This window comes from Schistocerca gregaria, chromosome 2 (assembly GCF_023897955.1).
Source record: "Schistocerca gregaria isolate iqSchGreg1 chromosome 2, iqSchGreg1.2, whole genome shotgun sequence".
Classification (NCBI taxonomy): Eukaryota; Metazoa; Arthropoda; class Insecta; order Orthoptera; family Acrididae; genus Schistocerca; species Schistocerca gregaria.
The window spans coordinates 671,919,122-671,944,499 of NC_064921.1; the positions used below are offsets into that span (position 1 = coordinate 671,919,122).

A 25,378-nucleotide genomic window follows, 5' to 3' on the forward strand; every position below is an offset into this window, starting at 1 on the left:
GAGTGCTAACAGGTTTGAGGTATTAGCTAATAAGTTAACAGAGAGATATTCAGACAAGAGAGGTGTACAACGAGATAACAAAAGTCATGGGATAGTGACATGCACATATACAGATGGTGGTGATATCGCATACACAAGGCATAAAAGGCAGTGCATTGGCAGAGCTGTCATTTATTCTCTGGTCATTCACGTGAAATTCCGATATTGTTGTGGCAGCACAATGGGAATTAACAGACTCTGAATGTGGATTGATAGATGGAGCTAGGTGCATGGGACTTTCCATTTCAGAAAATGTTAGGGAATTCAACATTCTAAGAGCCACAGTGTCAAGAGTGTACCAAGAAAACCAGATTTCATGCATTATCTCTCACCACCAACAATGCAGCATCCTTCACTGAACAACTGACAGCAGCGGCATTTGCATACTGTTGTCAATGGTAATGGCAAGCAAAACCGCATAAAACAACCTCAGAAAACAATGTGGGCCATATGATGAATTTATCTATTAGGCCAGTGTGGAGAAATATGGCGTTCACGGGCTATGGCAGCACAAGAATGGCGTGAGTGTATTAGTTAACAGCATATCACCTGTAGTGCCTCTTCTGGACTCGTGACTATGCTGGTTGGACCCTAGATAACTGCAAAACTGTGGCCTGCTCAGACGAGTCTTGACTTCAGCTGGTAAGGCTGATGGTAGGATTTGAGTGTGGCGCAGACCCCATGAAACCACAGGCCCACATTGTCAATGAGTCACTGTGGAAGCTAGTATTGGATCCATAATAGTATGGGCTGTGTTTACATGGAATGGAATGGAATGGAGTGGGTCCTCTGGTCTAACTAACCTGATCATTGACTGGAAGTGGTTACGCTCAGCTACTTGGAGACAATTTGCAGCCATTCATGGATTTCACATTCCCAAGCAACGATGGTATTTTTATGGTGCCATGATTGTTCATTATAGGTTTGAAGAACATTCTGGATAATTACAGCAAATGATTTGGTCACCAAGATTGCTCAACATGGATCACACCGAACATATATGGGACATAATCAGGAGGTCAGTCTGTGCATAAAATCCTGCACCAGCAACACTTTTGCAATTATGGACGACTATAGAGGCAGCATGGCTGAACATTTATGCAGAGGACTCCCAACAACTTGTTGAGTCCATGCCACATCAAGTTGCTGCACTACACCGAGTAAAGGGATTGTGCAACACGATATTAAGAGGTACCAACGACTTTTGTCTCTTCCATGTAATTTACTACAGATACAAGAAGTCTACCCTGATACAGAAGCAAGGTGAAGATCTTGAAATGTTCGTTGATAGGAACTGCACCATTTTGTGCTGTAGGTGTATACTTTGGGGTCAAGTTAAGGAAGAAATGATGCATTAAGACAGGAGGCAGAGGTGAGCGCAATAGACGTATGCATCAACCTACAATTGGAGGTGATGTCAAGGCGTCACCTTTGTCTCTGCATGAGACAGTTCAACTTGCGCTATTACAGGAGGAAGCTGGACAATTTGATTCAATACACTCATACTTTATTGACTCCCACCATGTGTCTGCAGCCAAGATGAACTGAAGATGAGGCAAGTGGCTGGGGCACATTGCAGACACTGGGACGTCAATTGCAACTGTCATTTGGCAGATCAAATTGTGGCAGGAGGTGATTCCAGAATTGATACAATTTTCAGGTGCTCTCCAGTTCCTTGTAACTAACAAGTTGTTGATTAGTGAGAACAGAGTTCAGAGTCTTTCATGGCATTTTCTTCAGTTTCACTTTCATGCACTAGTCTATGTTGTCTCCTTTCATCTTCCCTATCAGCATCATAAGTTTCATGTGCACCCTAACAGGAGTAAGTTTTTGGCCTAAGGGCATCTCGTTGTGCACAAGTGTGAGGACTTAACAGCTTGCGTAACCCTTCTTGCTCCAAACCAAAGTTAGCATACACAACCAAAACTATCAGCACACTATGAAGGAGCTCTGTTCACACAAATCTTGACAGGAGCGACTTTTTTGTTTCGAGGCAAGACACAAATGCAGCGCCAACATCTGTGCATAGAAAAGGGAAGCCACATGCCAAAATATTCCTAAATCCTGATAGTGCCTATCCAATCACAGGTGGAAACAGATGACTAACGGCTCCAAGTGCAGACAGCCATAAGTCTTCAACTAGCACCTGTGTTGCAGAAAAGCTAGGAAGCTAGGGACATAACAGACTGCAGAATGAAAGGATTAAATTTTACCCCTTCATCTTCTTTGTACCTTTCTTTTCTTATATGGTTGGGGTATGAGATGCATTTTGTCTCGTAACTGGATAAGAATGTCTGCTTAGAATCACCATGAACTACAAGCCCACTGGCCAGAGAAGTGTCTGACATCCAAGGACAACGTGCTTGCCAAGACAGACTGTGCAGCCTATTCCATAAAGTAAAAAGGATTATGATGAACTAGATAACTCTGTGCTTGCAATAAAATGTGTTTATGAAAGATTAATGTATTTGGAAGTTGTAGTCACGACACGACATGCGCCTACATGCAATGCATGAAGTTACATTAATATCATGAGATAGGCAATGATATTCCCCTGTTGTCTTCAGAGAGCAGCAAAGTGAAGAATGATATGATGTATATTGACGATAACATGATTAACAATGTGAAGATGAAGTGCATTTGTATTGAATACTGAAGGTACATTGTCAGGGGTAAGAAAACCCAGTCTTTATCAGGCCTACAAAGCGAATTTCCAGTGCAACAGAGCAAAGTTTGAATCATTACATGTTCCCTGCCGCCTATGAACAATATTCTACAAACAACGAACTAAATGGTGAAACTGCATGGCCTCATACACAGCTGTTGTATATGTGATAAGCACAGACACATAAAGGTGTCCTGCTGCTCCTCTTTCCCCTCTCTTCCATCATCACGTGCAAGGCAGCCATTACTGAGGATGAGTTCATTAACTCTGCCTCGTTATCTTCTACACGTGGCTCCCTACTGTTAAATTTAAATGACTGCAGGATAGTTGTGCCAGCTGACAACACTGTTAGGCCGTGCCTCTTGACTCAATGCAGTAGAAACTATGATAAATGTTCTGGAAGTACCATAACTGCCATTTCAGCAGTTCCATTTGACATTAAACGTGACATATCACACAATGGTTAAGATTGTGCCCATTATTTTCTTGTAACTCTTACCTTCATGGTTTAGGAAGCTTCCCATTTAGTAAGACCTACATATACACTTACTTTTGTTATCGTATTATGTGAAACTTCAATTATCTCAGCTGTATGTACTGGTAGGAAGTGGTGTGCCAGAAATCTTTCAAACACTTTTCACATAATACAAACATAACAAATTATTGTAGGGTTATTTACTTTGTTAACGGTTCACCATTTCTTATTTGCCATATGGATTTGTGTAGTTTTAGATTATAAGCCACAGTTTTCCCTTACTAATGTTGTTAGACTATACAGTTCAATAGACTCATTGGTATGTCAACAATCCTTAGCAGAATTTTGACTACATTGTTTACATCATTTAAGTTTCAGTATTATTGTAATTTCATCTTCTCCCTCCTACAGCAAGTATAGAATGCTTCTGAACATTTTATTAAAATGTATGTTTGCTTTATTCTATGGAGAGGGTGGGACGACAACTGCCCAGGCTGCTGAACTGATTTGTGATTTTATAATGATGGCCATTTGCTATCCAACACTGTCCTTTTTAATTTTTCACCCTCTCCTGTTCATTCTTACCCAACTTCTATACTACTGATGTTATTCTGCCCCCCCCCCCCCCCCAGATGTTGGATAGTTGACACTGAATCCTTTCAGCAGTACTAATTTTTCTATCATACCTTTTCATCGATAATTATTGAAGCACTGAACTTCCCTTCTATCTGAGTTCAGATAGCTCCAGTTTCTAATGTGGCAGCTTACTGTTGTGCCATCTACAATTTGCACCTCTTTCTCTGCAGTTGCACACCGACTTCACTTCATAGTTCCACTCCCATTCACATTTACACTTTCACTCTCACACCACAACCATCCATACTCCCTCTCTCATTCCTCCTCCCACTCCCAACACTGCCATTTCCACCATGATTACATATCACATTCTTACTCTCACTATATTTACTCTGAGTTCCAACACTGCTAAATTTTGTGTGTGTTTGCGTGGAGGTGGGGGGAGGGAGGGGGGTTGCTTCTTTTGTTGGTTCTAAGGAAGGATACGATCCAAAGACTTAGCAATGATATGGCTGTAGAATGCAATGCCTTGGCTATACAGTAAGTGGTTACTTCTAATCCGAGACAAGGAGAAAAAGCGTATGGTAAAATGTTACAAATATGGAATGCTCTACTCTGTTAAGTCAAAACTTAAACATTACCATGAGTAGACCATACCAGCAATAAAGAATAAAATGTAAAACATAGCTACTGACTACCATCAAATGCAGAAAAAATGTGTATCTGAAGAGGATGAGGAGGATGACAATATTTTTAAAATTATTGATCACCCAGTGTATGTTTTGGTTCCATAAGGAAATATGTGGCTAAAATAACATCTGTTTTCTACAGATGAAGAATTATTGTGACTCTAAGATAATTAATGTAAAAATCTGTGTTTGAAAACAATGAGGAGTTGAAGAAACTCTTCTCAAGCTTCCAACCATGTGGAAAGATGATACATTCATAATCTTTTGGCCAAATGGTACACACTGTAATCAGCTACAATATGCTGGCTTTATTGACAGTGCTTTAGATATTTCGATCTCTGCAGCTTCGTTTATTAAATTATCCAGAAACTGTTACCTCTTGTGATGATAAGAGGGTTTGTCAAATACAATGCTGTGACCATTTTCCAAAACACATTCAGCTATTGCTGATCTCTCTAAATAGTGTAGTTGCAAACCTCTCACTTGTTCAATCTGGGACTGTTGCAATTAGTTTGCCGTTTGCCCAATGTATTACTATCTGCACTAACACGGCATTGTGCAAACACAGAAACCCTGGGAAGTACAACATTTTTTTAGCTGGAGGTCTGAGGACTGATCTTCCTTGTCAACGAACTACAAAATCATAAAGTTGCAAGCTTCTCACTCTCCTCCTCAGTAGTGTCCTGCTTGCAGATATCTCCCAAAACTGTTTTCGATATTTGTTGGTTGTTGTAGTCAGTCTCACGGAAGATTTTTACCAAGTGTTTCAGTTATTATGGCAAGTTTTTGGCATCAGAGGTGACCTCTGCTCAACAAATTACATTCCTTAGTACAATATGTGTTTGGGCCAAGAAGTTGTGGTTGAAAGCATGCAAATATCAGACTGTATGAGAGGTTTTCCTTTTTAAAGATTGGCTAAAAATACTGATGAATTTTTGGCAGATGAGGACATAAGGGAATGGCATGGTGCTGTCTTTTTCTACATCCATCACAAACTTTGATGTGATCTTGGATGCTATTGAGGTGTGAAGTGCTCCACGAACGCTCCCAAATAAATAAATAAAAACTTCGTCAATCAAAACCCGAGCTATTATGCTCTCTCTCTCTCTCTCTCTCTCTCTCTCTCTCTCTCTCTCCTCACTCACACACACACACACACACACACACACACACACACACACACACACACAAATGGAAGGAGTCTGTTACTCTGCACAGAGGTCAATGTTCCTTAGTTGCCTGTGTTGCAATGTTGTTGTTGTTGTTGTTGTTGTGGTCTTCAGTTCCGAGACTGGTTTGATGCAGCTCTCCATGCTACTCTATCCTGTGCAGGCTTCGTCATCTCCCAGTACCTACTGAAACCTACATCCTTCTGTCTCTGACAGAATTACAATGTCATTGGCGAACCTCAAATTTTTTATTTTTCTCTCCATGGGTTTTAATACCTACCCCGAATTTTTCTTTTGTTTCCTTTACTGCTTCTCAATATACTGATTGAATAACATCGGGGAGAGGCTACAACCCTGTCTTACTCCCTTCCCAACAACTGCTTCCCTTTCATGTCCCTTGACTCTTATAACTGCTTTCTGTACAAATTGTAAATAGCCTTTCGCTCACTGTATTTTACCCCTGCCACCTTTAGAATTTGAAAGAGTATTCCAGTCAACATTGTCAAAAGCTTTCTCTAAGTCTACAAATGCTAGAAACATAGGTTTGCCTTTTCTTAATCTTTTTTCTAAGATAAGTCCTAAGGTCAGTATTGCCTCACATGTTCCAGTGTTTCTACGGAATCCAAACTGATCTTCCCCGAGGTCGGCTTCTACCAGTTTTTCCATTCGTCTGTAAAGAATTCGTGTTAGTATTTTGCAGCTGTGGCTTATTAAACTGATTGTTCGGTAATTTTCACATCTGTCAACACCTGCTTTCTTTGGGATTGGAATTATTGTTTTCTTCTTGAAGTCTGCGGGTATTTCGCCTGTTTCATACATCTTGTTCACCAGATGGTAGAGTTTTGTCAGGACTGGCTCTCCCAATGCCGTCAGCAGTTCCAATGGAATGTTGTCTACTCCGGGGGCCTTGTTTCGGCTCAGGTCTTTCTGTACTCTGTCAAACTCTTCATGCAGTATCGTATCTCCCATTTCATCTTCATCCACATCCTCTTCCATTTCCGTAATATTGTCCTGAAGTACATCGCCCTTGTATAGACCCTCTATATACTCCTTCCACCTTTCTGCTTTCCCTTCTTTGGTTAGAACTGGGTTTCCATCTGAGCTCTTGATATTCATACAAGTGGTCCTCTTTTCTCCAAAGGTCTCTTTAATTTTCCTGTAGGCAGTATCTATCTTACCCCTAGTGAGATAAGCCTCTACATCCCTACATTTGTACCTCTAGCCATCCCTGCTTAGCCATTTTGCACTTCCTGTCGATCTCATTTTTGAGACGTTTGTATTCCTTTTTGCCTGCTTCATTTACTGCATTTTTATATTTTCTCCTTTCATCAATTAAATTCAATATTTCTTCTGTTACCCAAGGATTTCTACTAGTCCTCGTCTTTTTACCTACTTTATCCTCTGCTGCCTTCACTACTTCATCCCTCAAAGCTATCCATTCTTCTTCTACTGTATTTCTCTCCCCCATTCCTGTCAATTTTTCCCTTATGCTCTCTCTGAAACTCTGTACAACCTCTGGTTCTTTCATTTTATCCAGGTCCCATCTCCTTAAATTCCCACCTTTTTGCAGTTTCTTCAGTTTTAATCTACAGGTCATAACCAATAGATTGTGATCAGAGTCCACATCTGCCCCTGGGAATGTCTTACAATTTAAAACCTGGTTCCTAAATCTCTGTCTTACCATTATATAATCTATCTGATACCTTTTAGTATCTCCAGGGTTCTTCCATGTATACAACCTTCTTTCATGATTCTTAAACCAAGTATTAGCTATGATTAAGTTATGCTCTGTGCAAAATTCTACCAGGCGGGTTCCTCTTTCATTCCTTAGCCCCAATCCATATTCACCTACTACGTTTCCTTCTCTCCCTTTTCCTACTGCCGAATTCCAGTCACCCATGACTATTAAATTATCGTCACCCTTCACTATCTGAATAATTTCTTTTATTTCATTATACATTTCTTCAATTTCTTCGTCATCTGCAAAGATAGTTGGCATATAAACTTGTACTACTGTAGTAGGTGTGGGCTTCGTATCTATCTTGGCCACAATAATGCGTTCACTATGCTGTTGGTAGTAGTTTACCCGCATTCCTATTTTCCTATTCATTATTAAACCTACTCCTGCATTACCCCTATTTGATTTTGTGTTTATAACCCTGTAGTCACCTGACCAGAAGTCTTGTTCCTCCTGCCACCGAACTTCACTAATTCCCACTATATCTAACTTTAACCTATCCATTTCCCTTTTTAAATTTTCTAACCTACCTGCCCGATTAAGGGATCTGACATTCCACACTCCGATCCGTAGAACGCCAGTTTTCTTTCTGCTGATAACGACATCCTCTTGAGTAGTCCCCGCCCGAAGATCCGAATGGGGGACTATTTTACCTCCAGAATATTTTACCCAAGAGGACGCCATCATCATTTAATCATACAGTAAAGCTGCATGCCCTCGGGAAAAATTACGGCCGTAGTTTCCCCTTGCTTTCAGCCGTTCGCAGTACCAGTACAGCAAGGCCATTTTGGTTATTGCTACAAGGCCAGATCAGTCAATCATCCAGACTGTTGCCCTTGCAACTACTGAAAAGGCTGCTACCCCTCTTCAGGAACCACACGTTTGTCTGGCCTCTCAACAGATACCCCTCTGTTGTGGTTGCACCTACGGTACGGCTATCTGTATTGCTGAGGCACGCAAGCCTCCCCACCAACGGCAAGGTCCATGGTTCATGGGGGGAGGAATATAAGATTAATGGTGCAATATAAATCCCTCAATTAGAGAATGTATTCAATGAGGTCATGTTACTGTTTCAATTTTTGCCGGAAATTAGACTTTTAAATGGCAATTTCATTTATTTGACACAAACAAAAATCAATTTATATTATGAAGCACATGTGAAAAAGCATATGAGAAAACTTACCAACATGGCAGGTAGCAGCCTCCGTTCATAAAATGATATTGTGAGCAAATAACGATACTGATTGAAACGAGTTACAGGTCTGTCAAGTGAACGGTCCAGCACAAGCTTTAGATTTCTCAAATATGGTGTTTCACGCATTATATAGTATTTATTTGATAGTGGATTCCTTGCTACGGGTGTGCTTGGAGGAGGATCTCTGTCATTGTGTGGACTATAAAACTGATGTGCATCAAGCTCCGGTGCATCTGGATCCTGGAACATGGTAACCATCTATATAGAAGAGATAGAGCCTCTAAGTGCCATATTGCTATTAATTCATTCATACACTAAGCTACTAAGTAGTGCAGTGAGATAGTACCTTAAAGTGCAACGCTGACACTAATTAAATTTAAAGGTCATACATTTTACCTTTTGCTAATGTACAAAAAACAAGAATGAATTTTTACTGCAACAATTAGTTTAGTACCTGTAAAATGATGGAAATACAAATAAAATTTTAAAGTATAGTTTTCTCAAATCACTTTTTTTACAGAAAAGTGCGACTTCACTTTATGGCAGCTAGACTGTAATGCAGCAGAATTCCCACATGTGTTTACAATATCCTTTCAATGTATCTGGCAGTGATAAGAGAATTTCACTTGCAGAAATTATAAACACAGTTGAACTTCCTTATAACGACACCCATTACAATGACAACTTGGCTATAGTATAGTGTTTGATGTGGTACAGCCATATTCCTTGTAAGGAACATAGTTCTCATGCATGCTTAATAAGACAAAGGTATACATGTGTACCCCGTATATAACGCCATTTTAAGCCTCAGTTAGCAACAAGATTTTCCAAGAATCAATGTAATGTAGAAGGAAATATGTTGTTGTAATATGGCAAACTGACATATTCTTCTCTGTGTGCTTCCATCAAGAACAGGTGCGGTGCAGACTGCTCACCTCATTGTTACTGTAGTGCACTCATACTACAGTAGTGGTGACAGTCACAGAACTTGTCAACAGTACACGTGACGTAAGTTTCCATAATGATTTGCTATGAAGTGCATGCATTTTAGAACCGCATGGTCAGTAAAAGAAAAATTTTAAAAATGGAAGAAAAAGTGAAAGTGACTCATGAAACTGGGACTGTAGCTAAAAAATAAAAAAAATAAATAAAAAGGTTGATGTGTGTCATCAATTTGGCCTCACAAATTCCGCAGTCCTGACAATTTGGAAGAACAAGAATAAAATTGTTACTGTATTTGAACAAAATGAATCTAAAAGTAAGAGATTACGAAAAGCTTAATGTAGCAATGTGAATGAAGTGCTGCTTAAGTGGTTTCAGCAAATCAGAAGCAACAATATACCCACTAGTGGACCCCTCCTTACGGTGAAAGCAAAAGAATGTACCACAAAATTAAAAGATGAGGGTTTTGTGTGCAGCAGTGGCTGGATTGACAGATTCAAGGAATCTCATGGCATTACTTTTGACAAAGTGAGCAGTGAAGCCAACAATGTGAATACTGAAACAATCCAACAATGGCTCACTACTGTGTGGCCTACAATTCATGAAGGATATGCAGACTGCAACACATTTAATGCATCTTTCTAAAGGAAACGCCAGTCTGACTCCTGACAACTCCGACATTCAAGAGAAAAAAAATATTTTGGTGGTATGTTATCTAAAAAACAAGTAACAGTTCTGTGCTAACACATGGAACAGAGAAGACAAAATTGTTCGTGATAGGTAAACCAAAAAATCCTAGGTGTTTAAGCATGTAAAAAATCTACCAATGCACAAAAATGCTAATAAGAAATCCTGGATGACCTCCGAACCCTTTGAAGCTGAAATAAGGCGTTGGGATCGGGAGCTTAGAAGTCAGAAAAGGAAGATACAGGTTCTTGTTGACAACTATTCAGCACATTATGCACTCTCTGATCTGGAGAATATTCAGCTTGTTTTTCTGCCTGCAAATACACCAAGATTATTGCAGCCCATGGACCAAGGAGTAATTAGGAGTCTGAAATGCCCCTATCGTAAGCTCATATTACTGAAAATGTTACAATGCACTAAGAGAAAGCAGGATTATTCTGTTACACTGCTGGACGTGTTCACATGCATTACCAAAGCATGGAGCCGGGTCACAGCCAAACAATCAAGAACAGTTTCTGCCATATGGAAATCACAACTGAAGGAAAAAATGTCGTCGAAAATGGAGACACATTCGATGACAGACACTAACAATCTGCCACTATCTGTACCACTGCCACAAATCAACTGTGATATTCTCAATCAATGCCACTATGAAATGTATGCAGCAATAGACGACAACCTTGTACAACCTAAGCCCAAACTGAAGACAAAATTGCATATGAAGTGAAGAGTCAGGCCCAAAGTGACCATGAACTGAGAGAGGGAAATGAAGAAGAAGAGGAAGAAGAAAGGAATAAAGTGCCCAACCCTACTATGAGTGGCACTTTAGAAGCCATTAGAACTGTGAACATTTTCTGTGAAACTATGGGAGGGAGCAGGGAAATTGCAGATGAAGTAACAAACATAGAATGTAGTTTAGAAAGTGTTTATTGTGTAAATAGACAGCCGAGTAAAAAGACTGGTTACTTCACTCCTAAATAAAGAAGTTAGGTGAGTACTCAACATCATGCTTTTTATACTGTATTCTTGTAAGGTTTAGAGTGAATACTGTATATAAAATAAAACAAGGCTAAATAAATTTGTTCTTTTCCTTTTGGCACCACAACAGACTTAAAATATGAACCTTGGTTACAACAATGTTCATTTATAACAACATAATTTTCATGGTCCTTTGAATGTTGTTACAGCCATTTTCCACTGTATGTCTGCCCATTTACTAACTTCAGTTATCATTACAGGGTTACTGCCCAAACATTTACCGAATATCTATCCTACTGGTCATGTTCTTGAAATAGATTTGTCAACAAACACAAAGAAGTAGGGTGAAATTCACATTGCTAAGACACAACCACTGCCTTGACCTATATACAGTTGATTTATTTTCCAATCACAGAATACGTAAACTTCAAAAAATGTAGTTTTCCACTTCCGGAAGCAGTCTTTGTATGCCTCTTGTCAACCGCGTGAAGCGATGTTTGCAAATTTTCTTTTGTCTTGTTTATCAACGCAAATCTTCGTCCTTTCAATGGAGTTTCCAACTTTGGAAATTAAAAAAAAATCTACACAGGGCCCAGGTCTGGAGAGTATGGAGGATGAAGAAAGCCAGTGATTTTGTTTTTTTGTGCAATAGTCACACACCAACAGCGACAAATGTGCGGGTGCATGATCATGACGCAAGAGGCACACATTATCTCGCAACATTTCAGGCCATTTCCTTCTCACATTTTCTTGCAGGCATAGCAACATGTCCCAGTAGTTCCATCAATTAACAGTTTGTCCCTGTGACTCGAATTCATGATGAACTAACCCTTCAAAATCCAAGAAAACTACCAGCATGGCTTTGACATTTCCTGACCTGACGAGCTTTTTTTGGTCTTGGGAAACCCTTTCTGGCCTATTGTGAAAACTGAACCTTGGTCTCAGCATCATAACCACAGACCCATGTCTCATCACCAGTTATGATTCTTTCAAAACACCTCTTGTTCTAATCTGTGTGTTCGAAATGCTCTCTGCCGATTGCGAGGCGAAGGTCTTTTTGGTCTTGAGTCTGGAGCTGTGAGACAAACTTGGCAGCAACATGATGCATTCCAAGATACTGTGTCAGGATTTCATGACATGAGCCAACTGAAATGTTACACTCTTTTGCAATCTCCAAATTGTCAGTCTTCAATTGGCCTGCACAATTTTGTTGACGTTCCTTATGCATGTGTCGTTGGCCATTTTTAAACCGTGTGAATAATTTGTAACACAGGCTACAGCTTAAGCACTTATCACTGTAGGCTTCCTGCATCATTTGATGTTTCTCTGTAGAGTTTCATGCAAAATTTAATGCAGATGTATTGCTGCTCTAGCTCTGCCTCAAAATTCGCAAACTGTGCGACACAACATTCTACTCAGTACAACACTGAACAATAACTAACACATATAACAATGAAACTTCTGGCAGTTACACATTAAACACAGACGTGTGCAGGGATGCCAACCGCATTTTGCTCCAATGCACTACTGGCATGAAATTATGAATTTTCTGGGATTTTCTGAGCAGACTTCGTACACAATTGTAGCACTTTTCAATAGTTGTCTCTGTTATTTGCGGACTCCACAGCAAAAATTTCTCTTTATCACCATACTTTTAACAGAGAATATATGAAATCCACAAACTTATTTCCAAAAGATAGATTGCAGAGGTAAACCTATGTCAATAGCATTTTAGATTTAGAGAAAACTTTTGATAATGTTAACTGGGATACATTTACTGAAATTCTGAAGGTAGCACGGATAAAATATGGTGATGAAAGGTTATCTAAGACTGTGCAGACATCTAACCACTACTGTAAGAGTTGTAGGACATTAAAGGGAAGTGAGACTGGGTTGTAGTCTATCCCTGATGTTGCTGAATCTGTGGACTGAGGAAGCTATGAAAGAAACCAATCACAAATTTGGAAAAGAAAGATATTAAAGATTGTGGGGAAGTAATTACGATTCTGATATTTGCCACTGACAGGGTAATTCTGATAGACATGGCAAGTGACTTGGCAAAGCAGATGAATGGATTGGATAGTGTCTTAGAAGGACGTTATAAGGTGGACACCAACAAAAACAGAGTCAAATTGAATCAGGTAATGGTGAGGTAATCAGATTATGAAGTAAACAAAAAAATAGTAGATCAGTTGTATTGCTTGAGTAGCAAATACTATGGTTACATTACATGATGTAGAACAACATCAGTGATGATGGTCAATGTAGAGAGGACATCAAATGCATACTGGCAATAGCAAGATAAATGTTCCTGAAAAGATAGGCAGAATCTATCATTCTTATTTTTAAGATGACTGTACCCATTTTTGCCTACTTCTTTTTTTCATATTTTCTTCCTTCTTCAATTATTATTATATGTGTGGTGTCTGTTCTCTTGGTATATATGTAATAGAGGGAAACATTCCACGTGGGAAAAATATATCTAAAAACAAAGATTCTGTAACTTACCAAACGAAACCGTTGGTACGTTGATAGAGACAATAACAAACACAAACACACTCACAAATTTGACGCTTTCGCAACCCACAATTGCTTCATCAGGAAAAAGGGAAGGAGACGGGAAGATGAAAGGATGTGGGTTTTATGGGAGAGGGTAAGGAGTCATTCCAGTCCCAGGAGCGGAAAGACTTACCTTGGGGGGAAAAAGGGACAGGTATACACTCGCACACACACACAAGCGTGTTCGAGTGCGGAACTCCGGGCAGGGACTACTCAAGAGGGCGTCGTTATCACGAGAAAGAAAACTGGCGTTCTACGGATCGGAGCGTGGAATGTCAGATACCTTAATCGGGCAGGTAGGTTAGAAAATTTAAAAATGGAAATGGATAGGTTGAAGTTAGATATAGTGGGAATTAGTGAAGTTCAGCGGCAGGAAGAACAAGACATATGGTCAGGTGAATACAGGGTTATAAATACAAAATCAAATAGGGGTAATGCAAGAGTAGGTTTAATAATGAATAAAAAAAATAGGAGTGCGGGTAAGCTACTACCAACAGCATAGTGAACGCTTTATTGTGGCCAAGATAGACACGAAGCCCATGCCTACTACAGTAGTACACGTTTATATGCCAACTAGCTCTGCAGATGATAAGAAATTGATGAAATGTATGATGAGAAAAAAAAAAAATTATTCAGGTAGTGCAGGGAGATGAAAATTTAATAGTCATGAGTGACTGGAATTCAACAGTAGGAAAAGGGAGAGAAGGAAACATAGTATGTGTGAATATGGATTGGGGGAGAGAAAAGAAAGGAATTTTGCACAGAGCATAACTTAATCAAAGCTAACACTTGGTTCAAGAATCATAAAAGAAGGTTGTATACATGGAAGAACCCTGGAGATACTACAAGGTATCAGATAGATTATATAATAGTAAGACAGAGATTTAGGAACTAGGTTTTAGATTGTAAGATATTTCCAGGGGCAGATGTGGACTCTGACCACAATCTATTGATTATGAACTGTAGATTAAAACTGAAGAAACTGCAAAAAGGTGGGAATTTAATGAGATAGGACCTGGATAAACTGAAAGAACCAGAGGTTGTACAGAGTTTCAGGGAGAGCATAAAGGAACAATTCACAGGAATGGCGGAAAGAAATACAGTAGAAGAAGAATAGGTAGCTATGAGGGATGAAGTAGTGAAGGCAGCAGAGGACCAAGTAGGTAAAAAGACGAGGGCTAGTAGAAATCCTTGGGTAACAGAGGAATATTGAATTTAAATGATGAAAGGAGAAAATATAAAAACGCAGTAAATGAAGCAGGAAAAAGGGAATGCAAACGTCTCAAAAATGAGATTGACAGGAAGTGCAAAATGACTAAGCAGGGATGGCTAGAGGACAAATGTAAGGATGTAGAGACTTATCTCACTAGGGGTAAAATAGATACTGCCTACAGGAAAATTAAACAGACCTTTGGAGGAAAGAGGGCCACTTGTTTGAATATCAAAAGCTCAGATGGAAACCCAGTTCTAAGCAAAGAAGGGAAAGCAGAAAGGTGGAAGGAGTATACAGAGGGTCTATACATGGGCGATGTACTTGAGGACAATATTATGGAAATGGAAGAGGATGTAGATGAAAATGAAATGGGAGATATGATACTGCGTGAAGAGTTTGACAGAGCACTGAAAGACCTGAGTCGAAACAAGGCCCCCGGAGTAGACAATATTCCATTAGGACTACTGACGGCCTTGGGATAGCCAGTCCTGACAAAACTCTACCATCTGGTGAGCAAGATGTATGAGACAGGCGAAATAACACTCAGACTTCAAGAAGAATATAATAATTCCAATCCCAAAGAAAGCAGGTGTTGACAGATGTGAAAATTACAGAACTATCAGTTTAATAAGTCACAGCTGCAAAATACTAACGCGAATTCTTTATAGACGAATGGAAAAACTGGTAGAAGCCGACCTTGGCGAATATCACTTTGGATTCCTCAGAAATGTTGGAACATGTGAGGCAATACTGACCCTATGACTTATCTTAGAAAATAGATTAAGGAAAGGCAAACCTACATTTCTAGCATTTGTAGACTTACAGAAAGCTTTTGACAATGTTGACTGGAATAGTCTCATTCAAATTCTAAAGGTGGCAGGGGTAAAATACAGTGAGCGAAAGGCTATTTTCAATTTGTACAGAAACAAGATGGCAGTTATAAGAGTCGAGGGGCATGAAAGGGAAGCAGCAGTTGGGAAGGGAGTGAGACAGGGTTGTAGCCTCTCCCCAATGTTATTCAATCTGTATATTGAACAAGCAGTAAAGGAAACAAAAGAAAAATTTGGAGTAGGTATTAATGTCCATGGAGAAGAAACAAAAGTGCTGAGGTTCGCCAATGACATTGTAATTCTGTCAGAGACAGCAAAGGACTTGGAAGAGCAGCTGAACAGAATGGACAGTGTCTTGAAAGGAGGATATAAGATGAACATCAACAAAGGCAAAACGAGGATAATGGAATGTAGTCGAATTAAGTCAGGTGATGCTGAGGGAATTAGATTAGGAAATAAGATACTTAAAGTAGTGAAAGAGTTTTGCTATTTGGGGAGCAAAATAACTGATGATGGTCGAAGTAGAGAGGATATAAAATGTAGACTGGCAATGGCAAGGAAAGCGTTTCTGAAGAAGAGAAATTTGTTAACATGAGTATAGATTTAAGTGTCAGGAAGTCGTTTCTGAAAGTATTTGTATGGAGTGTAGCCATGTATGGAAGTGAAACATGGACGATAAATAGTTTGGACAAGAAGAGAATAGAAGCTTTCGAGAATGTGGTGCTACAGAAGAATGCTGAATATTACATGGGTAGATCACATAACTAATGAGGAGGTATTGAATAGAATTGGGGAGAAGAGGAGTTTGTGGCTCAACTTGACAAGAAGGAGGCACCGGTTGGTAGGACATGTTCTGAGGCATCAAGGGATCATAAATTTAGCATTGGAGGGCAGCGTGGAGGGTAAAAATCGTAGAGGGAGACCAAGAGATGAATACACTAAGCAGATTCAGAAGGATATAGGTTGCAGTAAGTACTGGGAGATGAAGAAGCTTGCACAGGATAGAATAGCATGGAGATCTGCATCAAACCAGTCTCAGGACTGAAGACGACAACAACAACAACAACAACAACATGGAATCTGAATTTTTTAAAACTTTCTGATTCCTCCTGTGATTTAAGCTACTACCCTCACAGATACAGTGGCAGGAGTGGTCTCTTACACCCCATGTATCAATGATGCCAACCAAATTACCCACTGATTTTAAGTGACTTCACTTCGCAATCCATGTTTCATTGTCAATAACAATAAACAAGTCTGACAGTCAGAGAAAGGGGTAGACGAGAGGAGATGGATGTACGGGAATGGGGGGGGGGGGGGGGGGGGGAGGGAGGGATGCACACAGGGAGAGGGAAGGAGAATTGAGGGCTAGGTGGAGGGAAGTAGGAGCAACAAGGAAGAAATGGACAGGGGGGAGGGGGAGGAGCAGATGTCCAGAGAGAGGGAGCAGGAAATGGAGGGAGAGAGGGGTGAGAAGGATTCCCCTACATATTTAGCAATTGTAAAGTTTTGCCAGGTTCACTAGTATAAACATAATTAGCTGTCACGAGTTTTAAATACCTTTTGTCATTACAAAGTGAATTGTTATGATAAAATCACAAAACTGGAATAGCTTAACAAACATATATCCAAAAACTACAAGTCATATAGATAATGGATTTCACTATTATTGGTGATTGCATTCAGAATATCATTCTCAGTATCAGGAAAAGGGTCCTTTCATGTTGTCAAAAGGAATGGTAGTAATAATGGACAAAAATACTTAACAGAATACTATAAAAGACAGAGAATTTCTGTGATACAATTTCAATTTCTCAAAATTAAAAATGAAGCACTTTACCATCACATTAAATATCTGTGACTCAATTTGCTTTGAAAAGATAAAACAACATTCAAATAAAGGTAAGGAGCATCTTTCTGTTTTGATACCTGCTCCCCGGATCATCATCAAGTCCCATACTGTACACAAAATTTTATTATTTGTCATTGGTCAAAACTTCTTATTAAAATTTTTAACAAACTTGAGGAGAGTCACTTAGCAATTTTTATGCTTTTTCTGTACCCTTTTGAGACTTCCCAGAAATAGTTTCATGAACAAAACTTCATCACACTATATATAAATAAATTTTTGAGCCTGGGGATTCCAACAGTAGATGAATAGCATTTTAAAGCTTTATATATATGACAAGGAAGGTTATGGCAGAAATCTCTCTCTCTCTCTCTCTCTCTCTCTCTCTCTCTCTCTCTCTCTCTCTCTCACTCTCACACACACACACACACACACACACACACACACACACACACACACACACACAAACACACACACACACCAGACTGCCGAGACCAGACCGCGCGCGTGCAGAGGCATTGTATGTTTGAAGTTGTCATTCTTTTCTGTGTGCCTGTCTGTGACTCAACACTTCAGCAATTTGGTGAGTTGCCTCCTTTACTCCCTAAATTATTCACATTTTGAAAGTTTTCATGTTGTTTGGAAAACACCGCCATGAATAATAATAATAATAATAATAATAATAATAATAACAATAATAATAATACTTGAGACAGACGAGTGTCATATTTTTCCTCGCTGATGTAGCTTTCAGTCTGCATAATGTACAACACTATTCAAAATAATTGTGCTTAAATATCACCAAAAACTGCTTTGAGATGTATAGATTGTCTGATATCTTGTAACGTGGACAGCGGGTCTTAAAGTGAGCTGAAAATATCAAAATTTGCATTGAATTGTGGAAAAAAAGGATTGACAGCTGGATGTCTGATTTCAATTTCGTAATGCGTGGAAAGCTTAAAAATGTTTATGACCTTCAGAATTCTAAATTAGTGAACGGAGGAGTCTGTACTGAAAACTGTTGACATCGCTAATTGCCAGAGCACACATGATCGCATTAACAGCAACAAAATGATAAGAGCTGGTCAAAAGAAAAGCAGATCTCTTTCACTGAAACAATATAAAATTGAATAATCTTTGAACAGGTATACAGATAAATGGTAAATGACAGTAAAGACTGAATGATAGACGTATTAAGAAACTGGATGGCAGTCATTTAATACACAATATAGTCAAGCTCACATTTTTTACCATATGAAGTATATCTGCTTATAAATGCAATTAGCATGAAGACTTACACTGAGCGGAGAACAGCGCCCAGGAGCCTGTTGTCCAGGTCTGATGACGACAATATCATCACGCACAAGGAGTGCCCATGGCAAGTTCACCAGTTTTCCATCACGATAAGTCCATTGCAGAGTAATGCAAGGTGAGACTGGTGAGCACAAGTGTGGGTAATTTTCTGGATACCACTGACACGTCTCCGAAGCATCTGGTCAAATTGTCCATTTAAAAAAAATGTATTTCTGCCCTGATTTTTACAGTTTCATTATGACTAAAGAAAACATTAAGAGTGACATAAATATTTCTTTTCATAAAACAAATTCATACACTGATTTCGGAACCTCTTATCACTTCAAAACTTTCAATGGCTAATGTACATTGAAGTTGTTCACAACCCAAACAGGCAATTTTGCTATCACACACTGTATTTGTAAATACATATTACTGCTAAAACTAACTGCTATATTCTTCATAAAATAGGCACTAAAACATTCAGTCTTGATGAGAAAAAATTAAAGTTTCTTGACAAAATACCAGAAAAATGTGGATGACAGCACTGAGAGGCACACACCATATGCATGTACATACGAGAGAGAGATAAGAAAGATAAGAAAGCATCAAATACTTTCATCATAATAGTGTTTTAAACATTCACAAATCATCTTCACAGTTCTGACTTGCTGTGACATGTGCTGAACAAGTATCTGGAATTAGAGGACATCAGTGTCCTACCACATAACCTAACCTACTGTAGCTTGCACAATTCCTTGAGCACAGTGGTCATCATGCAATCCCCACCCCCTCTCTCTCTGCCTCACACACACGCACACACCTACCTTCCCTGGAGGCTTATTGTAGTTCACACTGAATATTTTCATATACAGGCAGCAACAATATTCATCAGATCAGATAACATACTTCCAGTGTTCTACAGTCAGCTCTTGATGTGTCTTCGTAACCAAGCAACATTGTGTGTTCGAATGAGAAACAGTGTCTCAGAAGCAAGCAGTATTCCAAAACACTCTGTCTTTCCTTCTCATCCCATCCGGTAATTCTCCCCTGACCCAGGGTTTTGGTTGACTTTTCTGAACTGTACCCCTATCTCTGAATCTCTCCTGACCTTTTCCTTCACCCCTCTACCTTCCCCTTCAACTCTTCTGCCAGGAGGAGGAGCCACTGGCTCCAAAAGCTTGTAAAAGTTAAACCCTTTTGTGTGTGTGGGTTCCCCTGAAGCCACTTGGTGAATTGATTTTTTATCTATCCATTTACGTTACATTGTCAATAATTGAAAAATATGATTAGTTATGCTTGAAATAACATTATGCTGCTGTAAATTATACTTCCAAAATATTGTAACATTAATGACAAAAAAAACCTTTTAACTGATGAAGAATTTCAAGAATTCTTGTAGTCATTTCAGAGTGCCGCAATTTGTTCTCTCTCAAAACCAAATATACATTGATCGCCAATAGTAGAAGAAGCAGTATTCCTTGTGCGAGTAGACAGCATAACCTAAAAAAAAATATTAAGATGAGAATCTCCTGGAGATATAAAATAAATATAAATATAAAAAGTTATACTGTGTAATTATTGTGTAGTACCTGTCACTTTTATCTACAATATATGCAAAAAACAGCGCAAAACTGCAAGCAAGAATGGCAACTGCAGAAGTCCAACAAAAGGTGGTGTATCGGCTTTCATGGTGTAGTGCATCTCTCAACCATTGCTTATGCCATATGTTACTGAACCTGTAAAAAACAAACAAAAAAATTATTGCAACTGAACTCTGATTAAGACTCATGAAAAGGACTAATGAGACACAGTGATTAAATACCTTTTCTTCTGGCACAACTGATGTTCCTTAAGAACAGATTCTATATCTTGGTGCAAGCGAGTAAGTGCCTCTGCTGTGGACAGGGCTTCTTTACTGTAAACTGGTTCATGATCCATGTCAGAGTGATCTAAAATAAAAAAAAGAGGACACACATAAAAAGGTTGAAAATTAATAAAAAATGTAAAAACTCCTAATTTTTCTCTTACGATACGAAATTTGCATCAACTATGTGTTTTGACTTTAATGAGCATCACTATGTACATTTTAAATATAAAAAAATTCAAGCACGAATTCAATTATGGTATCTCAGCCAAAATTCTGCAATAGATTTCTCACAGGAAACCCTAATTAAATACATCTCTGCATTTTTAACAATCATTGAAACATACGACATCTGTCAGAATCAATTTCTAACAATAAAGATATATCCATGGGGTGTTCAAATAAAAAACGGGTTTAGGCACTGTAAATTTAACATGAGCTTGTGTCTATAACCAATTTTACTGTTCCCAATATTGAGAAAAGGATAGATTGCTGTTCACCACATGGAGGAGGCGTTGAGCCACAGCCAGTACTATGAAAAGACTGTTAAACATTTACGCAATTGGCCAAAAGGTCTTCTTTGGAAATAAGAAACACACACAAGCACAGCTCATACACACATGACCACAGTCTCATTCACCGACCAGAGTTGGCCAAAGCAGCCAGAGCCGAGTTGTGCTTGTTTGAATCTGTGTGTGTGTGCGACTCAACGGCTCCTCCCTATGTGGTGAGCAGCAGTCAATCCTTTTCATAATACTGTCGTTATTCCATCCTGGACTTTTGATTGTTTAAATCTTACTGTTAAAGGTCATATGCTCAGCAATGCTCTTTGTTTACAATGTGACAAACACAAAGAAGAACCAATATCTGGAGGGGGGAGGGGGGGGGGGTAGAACACTGCTAGACATCTATCATATCAATGGTCCAACTTTTTTTAGTCACAACACAGCACTGACTCTTGAAAACTCAGTGAATCTTAAGATATTGCAAAAAAAATTAAACACTCCGGATTGCACACAAAAACTATTTACACATACTACGATTAATTCTGACTTTAATACGCTGATTCAGGCAGTTATAAATAAAATAGAAATAAACTTCCACACGGGAAAAATATATTAAAAACAAAGATTCCAAGACTTACCAAGCGGGAAAGCGCCGGTAGACAGGCACAATAAATAAAACACACACACAGAATTTCAAGCTTTCGCAACCTGCGGCTGCTTCGTCAGGAAAGAGGGAAGGAAAAGGAAAGATGAAAGGATGTGGGTTTTAAGGGAGAGGGTAAGGAGTCATTCCAATCCCGGGAGCGGAAAGACTTACCTTAAGGGGAAAAAAGGATAGGTATATACTCGCACACACACACACACACACACACACACACACACACACACACACACACACGCGCATATCCATCCATACATACATTCCTGACGAAGCAGCCGCAGGTTGCGAAAGCTCGAAATTCTGTGTGTGTGTTTTATTTATTGTGCCTATCTACCGGCGCTTTCCCGCTTGGTAAGTCTTGGAATCTTTGATTCAGGCACTTATTTTGACAACATTGACAAATCCAATAAGTAACATGCTGACCCCATGAGGATACAGGATAAGACCAGGAAAAAGAAGAAACTGGTTATTTTGGGCTGCTACTGCATGTCTTGCTCTTTCCAAAAGTAAAAGTAACCATCCATACACGGCCATCTTTTAGAGCCTTTGAAAACATTTTTGTGTGTGCCTACAAAGAATTACTGTATAATCCTCTCAAGATTTATTGTGGAGCTTTTCAATATGATTTCCCACATCTTCCTTGAAATCGCTCACTCACTAACTACATTACATGTAACTTGATCAATATGTTATTACTCCTGATTTATTTTCTAGGTACCACAACCTGCTCTTAAACATACACTCTTGGTTTCCAGTACTCTTTGTATGTACAGTTTATTTACTCATCTATAATTTTTTGTTGTATGTCCTTGTTGGAATAGCTATTATTTTGTAGAATTTTATCCAAAATTTTGTTTCTCAAAATTCTATTTATAGTGCTACATCTATCATTTTCACACATATGTTGAGTAATTGCGAAATAACTTCCATTATTATAATGAAAGTAGATTAGCACTAGTCATAATTTGTGGTTAGCATATTTCAGAGAAACAGACTTCAGCAGCTGCTTTCACATATTAATGTATAACTTGGCTTGATCCACGTCCATGAAAGTTCTCTTTCAAGACAGCAATCACATAATACACTGTGTGTGTGTGTGTGTGTGTGTGTGTGTGTGTGTGTGACTCAGTGAATCAATGTCCATAACTGTGCAGAAGTCTAGGAGAGTAAAATTTGACATTTAATCTATACTCACTGATAATGTAATATCCTGGAATATACTGAATGTTTTCATCCAAAATGCACAACTTTTATTTCTTTTAAGGGATTCTGAAATTAATTCTTACATATGACTTGAGCAATGCAGTGTGTATCCAATGTGTTAAATTTATTTACAGATATTTGTTGTGCAGCAATTGGTGCAACAAATTAACCCTTGCTTACAATTAATGGTGAAAAATAGCATATATACTTCAAACTTTCTACTATTAAAAAAGGCTAGAACTAGCTTTATAGTAAGAAGTCATTCTTTTCTGTCCACAGCTGTCCACCATAGATAAGTAAAAAGAATGAAGTGTGTGTCAAATGGGGTGGGAAAACAAGGACAGTATTACAAGTTATTTAGATATTTAAAAAAATGCAAAATTTATATTAGTCAAGACCATAGCGATGACAGAATCTTAGAAATCTCAGGCTAGTTACCTCATGTAAAATTGTAACTGTATGTTCTAGGAAAGAATGAGTGAAGTTGCCTGTCTGTAAAGTTAATATTTACACAGTTACCACAAGCATGAAAAATAAAAAACTTTGTTCAATTCATAACATTCTGAAAGCTGGGAAACTAGTGTCACACTTTTTTTAATTTCATCCAAATCTAAGATTCAGAAAAATTACTTCAGACTGTAAAGGTTCCACCTGCTTTATTTCTTCATTTGTTGTCCTCGGTGTCAACGTACTGCATTGCTACACTGGCTGAATAATGGGTTTTGTAATTTGGACACTGACCACGGTAAATAATGTAGCCAACATATGCACAGTTGCGTTACACAGTCTTTTACTTTCACTGTTTACACAACCCCCCAATAACACACAGTTATAGGGCCAGTGCACTATTGTTTAATCTTTCCATAAGCCTCATTACTAGATTGCAGGCGAACCTCCACATAATGCTACAATAGTTTCCTGTTGAACATCTATGAGCAGTAAAACCTAACCGCAAAGTTCACAGTTCTTGAAGAATAATCAGGTACGTATGGAGCAGACACTGTCACTGGTTTTACATATGGCCTACTTGTTTATCATTTATTACACACTTAATTTGAAACATTGTTGTTGTTGTTGTTGTTGTAACAAACACAGGTTACTCGTCTGAAACTGAGCCGTGGACTGACTGTACCGTGACCAAAAATTGGACCCTTATATATCTTCACAATAATAGGGGCTGAAACTACGCACATTGTTCGAAGTTTAATTTACAGAAATTTCAATTAAAACTTACATCATTAAATTAACTGAATACATAAAAAAGTTCTGTCTTTTTAACAGTTTCTTCTATTACAAGCACTAAGCTAAAATATTTGTTTAAATAATGAAATTAACAAATATTGTTATGCAAACAATACTTCTGACAAGTGGTAATTACTTTGGAATTAATTATGAGCTGGCTCTGCTAACATGTTTTCAAATAGAGTCAAATAGATACTTTAAGATTACTAGCATTTCATCTTCCAAATGTTTATAATTAGTATATAATTTATATTTGTTTATATATCAACATGGGAGATGAAGCAGCTTGCACAGGATAGAGTAGCATGGAGAGCTGCATCAAACCAGTCTCAGGACTGAAGACAACAACAACAACATATGTCAATAATAGAATTGAAGTTACGAAACAATCACTCTTTTCACCCTATAACAAAAGATACCAACTAGGAATAGTCAAAAGAAATTATAAAATCAATTACACACATAACACTAAGCACAAAATTAGATCTGGTGTTATATTCTTTAAGACTAAGGGCCAGCCTTTCTATTTTATGAAAATGCAGGTTATACTCAAGTATGTTAATAGTATTTAGACAAAAATGAATTTTAAGGAGGCAGATGGCAAAACAAGAGGAGAATTAAAAATATCCCAGCTTGCTTCGTCACAATACACTTATTTATGTGTCTTGCAATGCAGTTGTGTTTTACTCAACCACTTTATTCACGTGCATATAAGGTATTTTTATTATTACCAATAGAGCTATTTTTATAGTCTTTCCAAAAGATAATGAGTTATAACTTCACCCTGTGAGTCTGATCTTCGTATCGTAAAGTGGAATTTCAAATGTGTTGAATTTGTCTCTTTTGCACTTATTTGTTATCACTATTAATCCAGCTGATTAAGGATCTACTTAATTAACTTTCAAAATAGATCCCAGGGATGTTTTATAAGAAATAACTTTCACATACAAAAATCAGTTTCTATTTAGGAAAGAACAAGGCCAGTTTGTGACTGAAGTTCAT

The 25,378-nt window shown here is 38.4% G+C and overlaps 1 protein-coding gene across 8 annotated transcripts in view; it reads right to left on the minus strand.

Annotated features, from left to right (window-relative positions):
* Nucleotides 1-25,378, minus strand: part of LOC126334718 (transmembrane protein 94) — a 461,078-nt gene that overhangs the window by 365,205 nt on the left and 70,495 nt on the right. For all 8 annotated transcript variants that reach the window (XM_049997238.1, XM_049997237.1, XM_049997233.1 and 5 more), the window contains 5 exons: nucleotides 20,723-20,849; nucleotides 20,490-20,636; nucleotides 20,264-20,400; nucleotides 18,903-19,096; nucleotides 8,535-8,786 (listed from right to left, as the gene is read on the minus strand). In XM_049997238.1, the coding sequence (XP_049853195.1) occupies nucleotides 8,535-8,786; nucleotides 18,903-19,096; nucleotides 20,264-20,400; nucleotides 20,490-20,636; nucleotides 20,723-20,838 (846 nt within the window). In that variant the 5' untranslated portion in view covers nucleotides 20,839-20,849. The remainder of the gene's footprint in view (nucleotides 1-8,534; nucleotides 8,787-18,902; nucleotides 19,097-20,263; nucleotides 20,401-20,489; nucleotides 20,637-20,722; nucleotides 20,850-25,378) is intronic.